Source organism: Diadema antillarum, unplaced genomic scaffold (assembly GCF_040938485.1).
Source record: "Diadema antillarum isolate AM-2024a unplaced genomic scaffold, OU_Dant_1.0 seq00000649_RagTag, whole genome shotgun sequence".
Lineage (NCBI taxonomy): Eukaryota > Metazoa > Echinodermata > Echinoidea > Diadematoida > Diadematidae > Diadema > Diadema antillarum.
Window position 1 is genome coordinate 805316 of NW_027271563.1, and position 12750 is coordinate 818065.

At 40.2% G+C, this 12750-nt stretch overlaps 1 protein-coding gene across 1 annotated transcript; it reads left to right on the forward strand.

Moving 5' to 3' along the window:
* The first annotated feature begins 385 nt into the window (after positions 1-385).
* On the forward strand, positions 386-11753 carry LOC139736477 (acetylcholinesterase-like). The gene is made up of 9 exons (XM_071647229.1): positions 386-473; positions 1665-1918; positions 2852-3011; positions 3719-3796; positions 4774-4892; positions 5794-5961; positions 6378-6707; positions 7347-7639; positions 11597-11753. The coding sequence occupies exons 1-9, from the start codon at positions 386-388 to the stop codon at positions 11751-11753; spliced, it is 1647 nt and encodes a 548-aa protein (XP_071503330.1).
* The last annotated feature ends 997 nt before the right edge of the window (positions 11754-12750 follow it).

Consider the following 12750-nt stretch of genomic DNA (forward strand, 5'->3'; position numbering starts at 1 on the left):
TTGCTTGCTTGTTCTTACAAAGTGCGAATCTAATTCAAAGAGTAATTATTTTGATTCCAGTGTTATAAGTATTATTGATCCTTTAAATGAAGATGTGACCTTTAACCATGTTAACACAGCAATACGAACGTGCTGCCTGACACAGTAACTATTTATTCAAATACTGATAAAAACGACATGGCAGAATATTTGTCATCAGATGTTAACTTTCACAGCTGGTAAGATAATATTTTAACCACAATGATATCAAGTCTTATTGCCCTTTGTCTGTGACGAGAGTACGGCAAACGCACGGAAGAACTCGCTCTACACGTACCACTGAACCATTTTTACACACACGTATATACGAGTATACACAATACAGAAAGCAATTTTTTTTTTGGCGATGACGGGACTGTTGCTGATTATCTTCGGACTGGTGTCGGCGACCTACGCCGGCCCGGTGGTGGACACCGTGTATGGACCCGTGGAAGGTGATTCTTTACCAAATTCTTATCACTTATTCCCCTCCCAGCATTTAAGACTATTGCTGTATGGTACCGCAGTGGTAACATTGCTCAAACATAGAATCTGTAGTTTTCACCTGTAAAATCGTCGGAGGTTGACGCACAAAATATTGTATGCCAACTCATTAAAACTTTAAGAGTTGCCCCATTCCTTGGAGAATGGAAATCTAGGAAGGTTATACCATTAGTACTAATGTTATTAAAGCACTGTCAATTTCAAAGTGTTATTTTACTTGAGTTAGTATAAAAGATATGAGTATTCTGACATGTAATGTTGCTTGTCTGATTTTATACGCAGTTTTTCTAATGTAATCACCAGTATATTGCGAAATTAGTTCATATTAAAGGATGGTTGATAAATACAAATAAAGAGTTCATCGTTGTCGAAACTGTCACAGGTAAATACAACTTTTGGATGTGTCTAGGGAACTCTTTTTCTATAATCACCAGTATGTATCACATACTTGTTTATTTTCTTTGAACAAAAATCAATGAGTGATAACAGCATGAAGACAATGACTTCTCCGTTGTCTTCATGAACATCAGACGAAAGATGGCTCAATATGGACTACCAAACAAGTCTTATATTATCTTAAAATATTACAATTATCATGATAATTAATTGCTATTGAATTTCTATTACAGGAGTTGAAAAAGAGAATATTTTCATGATCGTGACGATTTGAATCTTGCTACGGAATATTACAATAATCATGATAATTAATTGCTATTGAATCACTCTAACATGACATTTAAAGAAAGACTCTTTTCATGGTCAGGACCATCTTAATCTTGCTGAAGGTGAATGTCCCGTATCACTGTAGGATATTAACATCATCAGCAACACTCCAAAACAACAACATCAGCAACAACAACAGCAGCAGCCGTAGCAACAATAACAACAAACAACAAAACGATAACACAGTTAACCGAAGCTGATTCTTGCAGCTGCAGCTGCAGCTGCCGCAGCAACAACTACAACAGCTGCAACAACAGCAGCAGCCGCAGCAACAACAAACAAACAGCAACAACATGATAACACAGTCAACCGAATCTGATTCCTGCAGCTGAGAAAGGCTTCTAAAGGTATTCAACCCGAACAAGTAAAGTAACTGTCTGTATGCATAATGTACATACCTTTGTGTGGATGTCACTCAGGTCTCACGGAGCACTTAACGGAAGAATCTTTCATCGGCGTCGACAGCGACTTCGACGTCTTCCTCGGCATCCCGTTCGCCAAGCCTCCCGTGGGCGACCTCCGTTTCGCCAACCCGGAGCGGCCGGACCCTTGGAGCGAAAACTACGACGCCACGTATTACCGGCCCATGTGTCTGCAGATGTTGCCGGGAGTGCTGTCGGGCGGCGTTGACGAGGATTGTCTCTACCTCAACGTCTATTCACCAAGCCCCATGGTAAATAGCCAAAAAGAGAGATTTAAACAAGAAAGTCCTGCCAGGAGAGCACGAAACTTTCGCCAAGGCAGCTAATATTTCCCCAAAGTCAAGGCAAATGTACTGTAAAAAAAAAAAATTATCACGAACCCTGTAAAGTTGGATGATGTTCGTTATTCCGAAGGTTCGCAATTCTGAAGGCTCGTTTTATCGAAAGTTCGTTAATCCGAAAATGAATAAAAGGTCAGTTTTTCCAAAGGTTCATCAATCCGAAAATGAAAAGAAGGTGCGTACTAACAAACCTTCGAAATAACGAACCTTATTCTATTTTCGGATTACCGAACCTTCGAAATATAACAAACCTTCGAAATAATGAGCTGTCGACGTAAATTCAAACAATATGGAAAAGAAAATTCAGAAACTTTGCCAGTATCCTGTCCAGATATTGTATTGTTTCAAGACTTGTGTGAACTTGCCCTTTTTTATAAATCATCCCGAAATTCTCTTAAGGGGTTAGACCCTGGGTAGACATAAGTGCACCTAACTCGTAATGAGAGGGACTCTTTGAAAAATTCCTGGATCCCGATAATAAAAATGATAATTTCTTCACTACACCATTTCTTATCTTTTCTAGAGATTCTGTTCAAATGCGTTTACTACTCTTTCCATAAGTTTGCAAATAGAAACAACAAAAACAGACGAACAATGAGAAAGATAGAAGAGAAAGAGAGGGAGAGAGGGAGAGAGAGAGAGAGAGATGATATCAGAGAAAGTCAGAGAGGAATTAGCAAAAAAGAGTATATTGATTTTGTGGTAGAATGCATAGATTTATGCTCCTCATAGTATTTGAAACACAGGGTACGCAAACTTTTCGTTAACTTTTTAATCATAATGATCAGGGATGTGAGACGAAATAAATGATCAATCTTCTATGTCAATCTCTCCCACCTCTAGCCCACCAATGCAGCTGTGATGGTTTGGATACACGGTGGTGCGTACAATGTAGGCACCGGAGGTCGAGCGATGTATGGTGGCGTGCCTCTAGCTGCCGTAGGGGGCGTCATCGTGGTTACCGTCAACTATCGTCTTGGCTCACTGGGATTTCTGAGTACAGGTCAGACTCAAAAAACTTACTCCAAGAATCTATTCATCTATTTTCGTCTTTAAAGGAGAGACATAAGACGATTACTTTTTCTCTTCACAGTGTTCTCATTTTAGTCGCATCCATTCGTGAAAGTTCCCTTGTACCCGTTGTTGATTTGTTATGGTGCACTAAATTATTACCTTGTCTATCTAAAAATAAACATTGCCTTAGCTTGTACTGATAACTCTGACTGCTTTGAAAGTGCATTAGTTATGCATCGACTGGTGACTACTTCAAACTACATCACTGTTGTATGAAGCGTCTAGCAGACTAGACCATGAAATAAAAATAACCGCAGCCCACTAACATTAACTAAGTCATGCTGCGAATCATTGACCAAGTTGATTCCATATCAAATTTAAATTACTCGTGAGACTTTCAAACATATAACAAGAGTAAAGATATGGGAAAAATAAATAATCTAAGTCAAAGATTAGTAACATCAAAGATTATAATCATTATATTGGGGAAGGCACTACGCCATACTCGGTCCAAAATCAGAATAAAACTGACAAATTGCATTTTCTTTCTCACCGCTGAGAACTTTGAAAGTTGGTGACAGGAACTTATGACCCGTAATCGCCAAGAATCAAAAGGGCCTGTTAAGAAAGGAACCTCACATGTACCATTGTTGGCAGACCTAACTTCATCTCTGCAAGCCTTTTGACTGTTTGCAGGGGACGAGGCTGCCATGGGGAACTTTGGCTCCTTCGACCAAGTGATGGCGCTGCGTTGGGTGCAGGAAAACATTGCCAGTAAGTCTGATTGCCTTTGATGTCTGTGATTTCGGTTCACCTCATCTGTTTGGAATCTCATCTGAGATCTTTTTAAATATCATTTCGGAGAGTGTGGCTAGTAGTTTTGCAAAACGTAATTTATCAAATGTTCTGTTAGCAATAAGTGTTTCGTAATCCAAGCATGTTTGGAATTTCTTGTACGGTGAATCGTATACAAGTTCTGTACACATGAAAGATTGAAAACTGTACAGTTCTCATTATGACAACATCATTTTGTCTCGTTATTAATTTTTTTAGTTAAAGCATGTACGGGTATGCTCGATTGTGCAACAGCATGTCAATTAATTTGTAAATACTTGTTTTGATGTACACTGTAAAAACATCGGTGTTAGATTCAACACCACGGGTGTTAAATCTAACACCGATCAAACTTCAATAAAGGACCTTACCCACAGGTGTAGAAAATGCACTGTGATGGTGTTGAAAAGTGTTCACCTGACACTTCGTGGTGTTAATTGACACTGTACCTGGTCTTATTTTGACACTGTACTGGTGTTAATTAAAAAATGACACCACATGGTGTTGATTTGATATTTGTTGGTGTTAATATCAATGGTTTAACACCCGTCCAGCTTCAATAAGAGACCACACCAGCTGGTGTTACTGTGGTGTAAATTTATTTTCCATTTTTCAAAAATCTAGTATTTTAATGTAAAATTCTTAATCATCTTGTTTAGATTAAAAATCAGCAAGAAGTGCAGTTACCAAGAAACTCTTCAAAAAACAGTTTAAAATTTGGAAATGACACTCGGAGGTGTTAATTTAACACCAGAAATGAGCACCGAAAATTTAATACCAGCTCGGTGTTCACTATTTAACACCGGACTTTTTGCAGTGTACTTATAATGAAGTACGTCCGTTCTTTCACACTGCCCCAACTGCTCCCCATAGTCAGACTGCTTATCATAGCAAACTCCTCTCTAATCGAACCGTAGATTTCGGCGGGGATCCGTCCAGAGTGACAATATTCGGCGAGAGTGCTGGTGGTACAAGTGTCGGCCTTCATGTAGTTTCCAAAGAAAGTCAGGATTTGTTCCAGTCGGCCATTATGCAGGTAGACCTTAAAGAAATAAGAAACCTTAGTGTTTTGTTTTTTCGACTGGACTTACTTGTGAAAATCACGGTGATTCATCTGAATCACGCCTTTAGCTGATGAAGTGACTCGGACGAGTCACGAAACTGTACTCTCTATGATTTTTACAAGTAAGTCAAGACGAACATATTTAATTTACGCTTTACTATCATTCTACCTGGATGAATCAAAATCTATATCGATATAACCCAGGAAATTTACTCTGCACACATCCAGTGTCACAAAAGCAAAAGATCACAACTGGATCTGCCATATATCAAGGCGATAGTGAGACCAATTATTACAATTTAAAGCGTCAACTTGGAATAAAACACTTAGCAATATCTCTTTGTGTGCATTAGTATTAGTGTATTACTGTGTATTAATATGTGTGAGTGTGTATGTGTGTGTGATGTTATCTGTTTTATTATATGATTGTAAGGTGTTTGTGCCTTGGAAGTGCTTACACGTGTGTCGATGCATTTTAGTCAATTTGCTACGATTGATGATAGTCCCAGGCAATGGTATTCACAAACGTAACTGAATCTTCTGTATGGCGTGGTGAAGGCGAAGAAGAGTTCATCAACTCAGTTATAACTACATGGACCTAATGACTCTTGCGTTAAGGTTGATATTGTGTCTGTCTGGGGGTGTTTCATCAACTTAGTCAGCGCTGACAAGTTGTCAGCGCTGACAATTTCAGCAAAATCCTTGGTTTTGATTGGCTGAGATGCTCTGGTCACTGACTGTTACTATGGTTATTGTCAGAGACTGACAACTTGTCAGCGCTGACTAACTTGATGAAACACCCCCAGCTATAACTTCATGTAGTTCTTACCAGCCTGGGAACTATAATAGTTTTTTTTTCTCTCTCTCTCTACAGAGCGGCAGCACGCTAACACCCTTTGCCTTCAATCCCGACATCGACGCCGCTCGCAGCGAGGCATTCAAGCTCGGAGAGAACGTCGGCTGCTCGACGTCGTCGAGTACGGATCTGGTGGACTGCTTGAGGACCAAGTCGGCAGTGGATGTGTTGGTCGGTGGACTGAAGGTAAATGGGAGTACGACCACTCATATACTCGGTCTGTCGGTGAGGGCGTCTGTAGCTCACTATTGAACGAACACATGATAATAAAATCTCCATTAAAACATAAAAGCATGAAACATTATAATCAGCATAAACATAAAAGACACCGAGCATAGTTAGACAAAACTGAAACATTTGCATCCGTTTTCCCCTAACTTGCTATTTATGCCTGAGTTCCGTACAGAGAGCAAAATGTAAACATGAGTAGTTTATAAAGTTGTTCAGTAGTCGACCATTTTTTAATATGAGAGGTCTCCGTGTGTTTTGACGCGTCTGGCATACTTCACATCTACTACTGAGTAAACACAACTAATCTGAAAAATGTTTTGAGAAACCAAGTCCCATCTAGGTCCTTAACCTTCATTACATATTCCTCTCAGTTCGCCATCCTGTCCGCACCCGTGGTCGACAACCGGTTCCTCACCGGCAATCCCCAAGACCTTCTGGAGTCTGGCGACTTCAAGCACCGTAACATCCTGCTAGGTAGCAACCATGACGAAGGTACTGCCTGGGCTCTCTCCGTCTATCCAGACTACACTCTCTCGCGGACGGCGCCGCACATGAGTCGCGCCGACTACGACGAGCACCGCGACGACAACATTGACGGCGTCGTCAACGACATCATACTGGACGCCATGGACCAGCAGTACATTGACTGGAGCGTCGCTGACGACCCAAATGCGGACTATCTTGAGCAATACGTGAATGAGGTAACATCGTTTAATCTTTGATTTTTCCTTACATGACCTAGAATATCTGCTAATGATAAGATATTCATCACTCAATGATAGTGATAACAATGTGGTCTTCTTTATCCAGGGCAGCCTCTTCAGTGTTGTCACTCTTCTACCAGACTGTTCTGCCATTATCATAACCCTATAGCATTGGCAGGTACCCATTTATACACTTGGGTCGAGAGGGACATGGTGGGTAAAAACATCTTGTCCAAGGATGTAAGCACTGGACTGGATTCTAACTCGGGTCCTACGACTGGGAGTCGGGAGTCTTATCCACTATGCCACAGTGTCCCTACTGGATATGACTTTATGATCTTTGAAATTATTACTAATTAAGCACCTCTACTATTGCTGATGCTACTAATATCATACGACTACAATTGATTATTTTTGTTTTGAAATGATATCGAAAATGATACATGAAATACATTTTGAAGATACTGATTATGGTAATTATAGTGGTAACTTTGATTAAGAACTTGAATACAACAATCCTCGAAAACAACGTGTGCTGTTATTATGTAAAACCTAGTCGTTGGTGTCAACTATGCACAGATGTAGTATTATAATAACTCTCTTCTACATCTCTTTCTCTCTGTCAACTTACCTCAGATTACCGACCAGTCGTTCGCGGCTCCGGCCGACGCTTTGGCCCGAGCCTTTTATCAGCACGGCGCGGGCCAGGCTTACCTCTACGAGATGACCCACGTGCCCTCCGTGTCCATGTACAGCTACAGCCTGATCGGCCCCCGCTGGCTCGGCGTGACCCACGGGGAGGAGATACCTTTCGTCTTCGGCTGGGCCTTCATACCCGAGGTACAGCAGCATCGACGCAACCTGAAAGACGACGAGCTAGAGTTCATGGTGAAGATGATGCAGTACTGGACCAACTTTGCAAAGACAGGGTGAGCTATAGAAGAATGCTCTCGATTAGAGTAGCAAAGTGTGATGTCATTACCATTCATCGCCATAGTAACTGGTTCTATAGCAACGTCACCTGGCCCGAATGTCTGTAAACACTATTGTTGATAATCGTTCTCGCACCTGGTTCCATCCCAAAAAAGTAGTTTAAACTTATAAACGGTGAGTCCATCATTAAATTAAAACATTGATTCATGTTGCCGTCGGCTTTCTGATGAAAACAACAACAACAACGAAACAACAATGAAACAAACAAAATAAAACACACACACAACCCGGAACGGAACAAATCCTCCTCACCACCACCACTTCCACTACTTCCTCCAGAACACAAAAGTCTGTTCAAAAATTAGAAGACGATATTCAGACGACAATTTCAGTCTGTAGTATGTAACTTTCTCCCTTTTAGGACAAAGGAAAATAGAAAGACAGATTGAAGGAAAATACAACGAATCACACATTACCCTCTAGAACCCTTTTCAAGAAAGAACAATGTCTTTACAAAAATGGGCCGGATTAGGGGCCCAAGCCTTTCGCACCGTTGTGTCTGGCACACTTCGCACAATCTTTTTATTATGAATGCGCCCATGTCTAATGCTGGCTGGAGCCACCTGAATAACATTAACATTGATATGGGTTATAATATATGGAAGTGCGAAGAAACGTGGTGCAATAAAACATGCATAGAGAATAGGCTGGCCATGCATCCCTATATCTGCAATGAAATCTAGTTAAGAACTGAAAGCTTTCTTAAGCGAGAAACAAACCAAAAATGCGAAAATCCAAATACGCCACTTCCAGTAGTTAGAAGCTAAATATGTCGAACAGCGCCCCCTCCATTTTGTCAGATTCGGAAACAAGTGCTGATAAGATCTACTGCAAATATTTTTTCAGAGTACATAGAAATATAAGCTTACTAGGAATAACATGGCTATTCCCCACTCAACTAATGAATGTAAAAGTTTCTCTACGTTTTCTTTCAAACTATATGTCAATTTTGGTTGCTTGCTTCATTTACTAGTTTCGTTATGACCTTTACGACGTTTATTAGGTTGATTTCAAACAAACCAAAATGCATGAGGTCTTGTAATTTAATATTTGATAACCGAAATCTGTAAATAGTTTCTTCAGTTAGAGTTTCATTCCAAAACAAAAAAACAAAAAAAAAACTAACAAATAATTAGACAGAAATATGCATGGACTCATGCGGGTTTGTGTTAGGTGCTTGAGGTCATACGAACGTAATGAAATGGTAGACCGCTTAAATTCCTTGTGGAGAATTTGCTGATATTGTAACGTTGTTCATTAAAAGTGACGGTTACAGCGTCACTGGGCCGGATGCATAAACGCTAGCAATTGTGCTAGCCTTTTACTCGAATCCGTATGCATAAAAACAAGCAATCGCTTGTGAGCAGAAGCTTTTGCTAGCAATCACAAGCAATTGCTTGCTGCCCGCAAGCAATTGCTTAGAGGCCAAGCATTCGCTTAAAAACGTATGCATAAAACATACCTTTTGCTAGTTCTTGCTAGCAATTGCTTACGATTTTCCAAGCTCTGTAGAATGAGCTTGAGCGTTTGCTTGTCTGGGACGTTCCCTTTCAAGTATCATTTTCATATTCATGGAAGAAAGACCACATTTGTGAAGGAGTGGTATAAATCTACAAGAAATTACTCATAAGTAGAGTAAGACATTTTTCATTTCAATTTCAACCGGAATGCCCAGAGGTTAGCACGCAAAATGTGATGAAAAAACAGGTAGGATGTCTGACTTCGGTGGAGAGCAAGACGCCTCTCCACGTGCGATCTGGCAGATCCGGGCTACTGTAACAAGTGATGGGAATCAGCCAGTAATACGTGTGTGTGTATAGTTGTGTGTGTGCGTCTGTGTGTGCATTTATGAGTGTCATTTCATAGCTCTTCTGCTATGTCAGGAAATGTTTCTGCACACACATGCCCTTTCAAATACATGCTGCCACACTCGCCTTTGTTCATGTGTTCGCACAGGCGTGACGTCCCTTTTGTTGAAAACGCAAGCAATTGCTTGTGCGGGACAAGCAAAAGGTATAAGCACTAGCAAAAGGTTATGCATATGGATTTAAGCAATTGCTTGAGCTAGACCCTTTGCTAGACGAGCTTGTGCTTTTGCTTGAAGCAATTGCTTACAAGCAATTGCTTGTTTTATGCATTCGGCCCACTATCTCAGCACTTCTTCCAGCATCACTCACGCTCTTACTACTACAAATTTTTCAACAACAATTCTGCATAACAACAACAAAACAAACAGCAACGACAACCCACAGCAATATCGACAACAGCTGCTACTATTCTCCTCCTCCTCCTCCTCGCCGTTGCTCTATCATCTTTGCTACTCTATACTATACTACTGCTACTACTACTACTGCTGCTGCTGCTGCTACTACTACTACTACTACTGCTACTACTACAACTACTACTATAAACTACTACTACTACTACTACTACTACTACTACTACTACTACTACTGCTGCTGCTGCTGTTACTACTACTACTCACTACTACTATAACTACTCACTACTACTACTACTACTACTACTGCTGCTGCTGCTGCTGTTGCTGCTGCATCTGTTATACTACAGGTGGAAGTAGTGTTTCAGCTTGGATCTCCCCCCATGGATGCCCCATCAATGTAATGATTTGCAAAACATGGCCATGTTTGAGTTTTTAACGGCAAAATGCTCTGTTTAAACCCCTCGTCTTTTCTGCATACAAATTTTCCAAGGTGTTTGATATCTAACAAACGTCGGTATAATTATATAGGTGGTTATTAAGAGGTGTAAAAACTTTGACATTGATTCCGATGTTTCCAAGGAAGGCGAGGATTGTGTCGGGGATCGGTGAAGGAGGAAAATAGGGATGGGAGGTGTAAATATCCTTTACTTATCGAGTTTATGTTTATTTGTTGGGTGTTGTTGTTGTTTTTTGAGGGGAGGGGTGTACACACCACTCAACTAAATGCACTAGAATGAACTGGGAAAAAATTAATTGGTTTTGCTGACTTCCTCCTTAATTGCCTGCGTGATTAATGGCTAAGCACATAAATGACAGTGATAACTATAGGGCGGCATCTTTCCGTTAATGAAGTACATGCTGCCGTATACAGTTCTGGATGATCAGATTCGCTAACTAGCGTGGAGAATGGGCAAGTGATATCGTAATCATCCCTTTTTGTGTTCAGTATAATTGATCCTACATTGTCTTTCCTATTGCCAAGCATGCTCTACATGTGCTGTCATATCGATGGAAAAGTTTCCAGAGAAGAAAGAAAAAAAATTAGTATCTGCACAATTATGTAGAAACAAATTTCTCTGTTTAAATATCCCATGTGCGTCTACCTAGAGCTACGTTGAACGAGGTTCTTAAAAATCACGCAATTAATCACTAAGAACAGTTTATAGGTAACTTTACGAAATATTAAATGTTTTTACTACCCTATATATTTCAAATGGGACTTAACTTATACTGTTGGTAACCGCACGCACTGTACGTGTAACATTTACCTGCATGACTCCATGTTTCATTTTTGCGACTGTCATTTTCTATTTCATGCACAGATTTTGACACATAGTTGAGTAAATGTGGAGTACAAGACCTTCGGGTCATGGTCTGATGGTAATTAAGTTTACCTTTTGCCCAAAGCAACTCCGTTGATTGTATCACAATCTAATTTTCCACTTCTGCCTATTTTGCTCCTCTGTTATGATGAATCGAAATATTGCTTTGTGACTTTCTATGTATAAACATTGTCTGAAGTGCCGAACAGATAGATAATCAGAAAGTAAATTTTAGACTCTAACTCTGCTCTGGCCCCAACGAAATATCACTTTGTCATTTGACGAAATTGGAGGTACATCACCTGATCATAATATTTCTTTCAATTTTTCTCACTGTCTCGAACACATAGGGACCCTAACTCTGCCGATCTGCCAAACTGGCCGGCTTTCACTGTGCCCGAGTTGGAGTACATGGTTCTTGAACCAGACCTCCGCTCCGACCGAGCTCTGCGGGCGGACACGGCGGCTTTCTGGAATGGCCTTGTGCCCAAACTCGCCGCCTCCTAGCAAAAAAAGGTGAGCACCGTGAATTACGTAATTGAATTCGGGATCTCTGCAATCTGAATTGCAGATTGTTTTGCTTGATCATTACTACTAAAGAACTGACTGTTCAGTTTAATTCACCTAATTGAACCATGCGCCGGTTAGATGATTCCAGTTGACTTAATTCACCATTAAAACAATTGTACTAATGTTTTTGCCGTTGAAAGTATACATTATAATACGTATATCTCAATCATAGAATATTTCGTATCATGTTTTACGCATTGGATTCTGTAACAACATGCAAAAATACAAATAAAGACACACCAAAGGTAAACTGGATTTATGTGTCAATGTAGTCTGACACATGATGGGTAAAATATCTAGTTTTGACGTTGCAGCATTTCCAAGGGTCATGACAACGACGAGAATTTCTTCAACATTCAATCAATTTTGTCGTATATACTGCAGTGGTTGGACAGTGGCCCTACAACCAGAAAGTCGGAATTATCAGACGATAGACCAAGATTTAATTACAATATTACGATACATTTACCACATGGGTTTTGAAGCCATGGTTTAACACTCTCTTCGTCGGATTTTGCGAAAAGATATTAGGCCCTACATTTATCACACATTTATTGTGACTACTATTTAGTAAAAACAGGAGGAAGATCAAACCTCTCTCTCTCCCTAAATATCCTTACTCTGAGGTTCGACTGAATCCCATGAATTTCTAAAGAAAGCTACTACAATGACAGCAACAAAGCCCCGCTGGACAGAACACAGTGTCCCACAGTGTGAAAACCACAGTGTGAACACAGTGTGAAATCTCTCACACTGTTAAATTTGAGCGTTTTATCAGTGTGAACACAATGTGAGTCTTCAATTCACAGTGTGAAACAACAAAGCATTGCCATGTGAACATTCTGTGAAAAACACACCACAGTGTGAAATCATCTTCACAATGTCAGATTCGAGCGTTTTCACATAGTCGACTATATGAACACACTGTGAAGAC

Coding starts and splice junctions, on each gene's coding strand:
- LOC139736477 (XM_071647229.1), top strand. CDS start 386: ATGACGGGACTGTTGCTGATTATCTTCGGACTGGTGTCGGCGACCTAC. Junction 3,012..3,718: donor ACTGGGATTTCTGAGTACAG/GTCAGACTCAAA, acceptor GACTGTTTGCAG/GGGACGAGGCTGCCATGGGG. Junction 6,708..7,346: donor TTGAGCAATACGTGAATGAG/GTAACATCGTTT, acceptor AACTTACCTCAG/ATTACCGACCAGTCGTTCGC.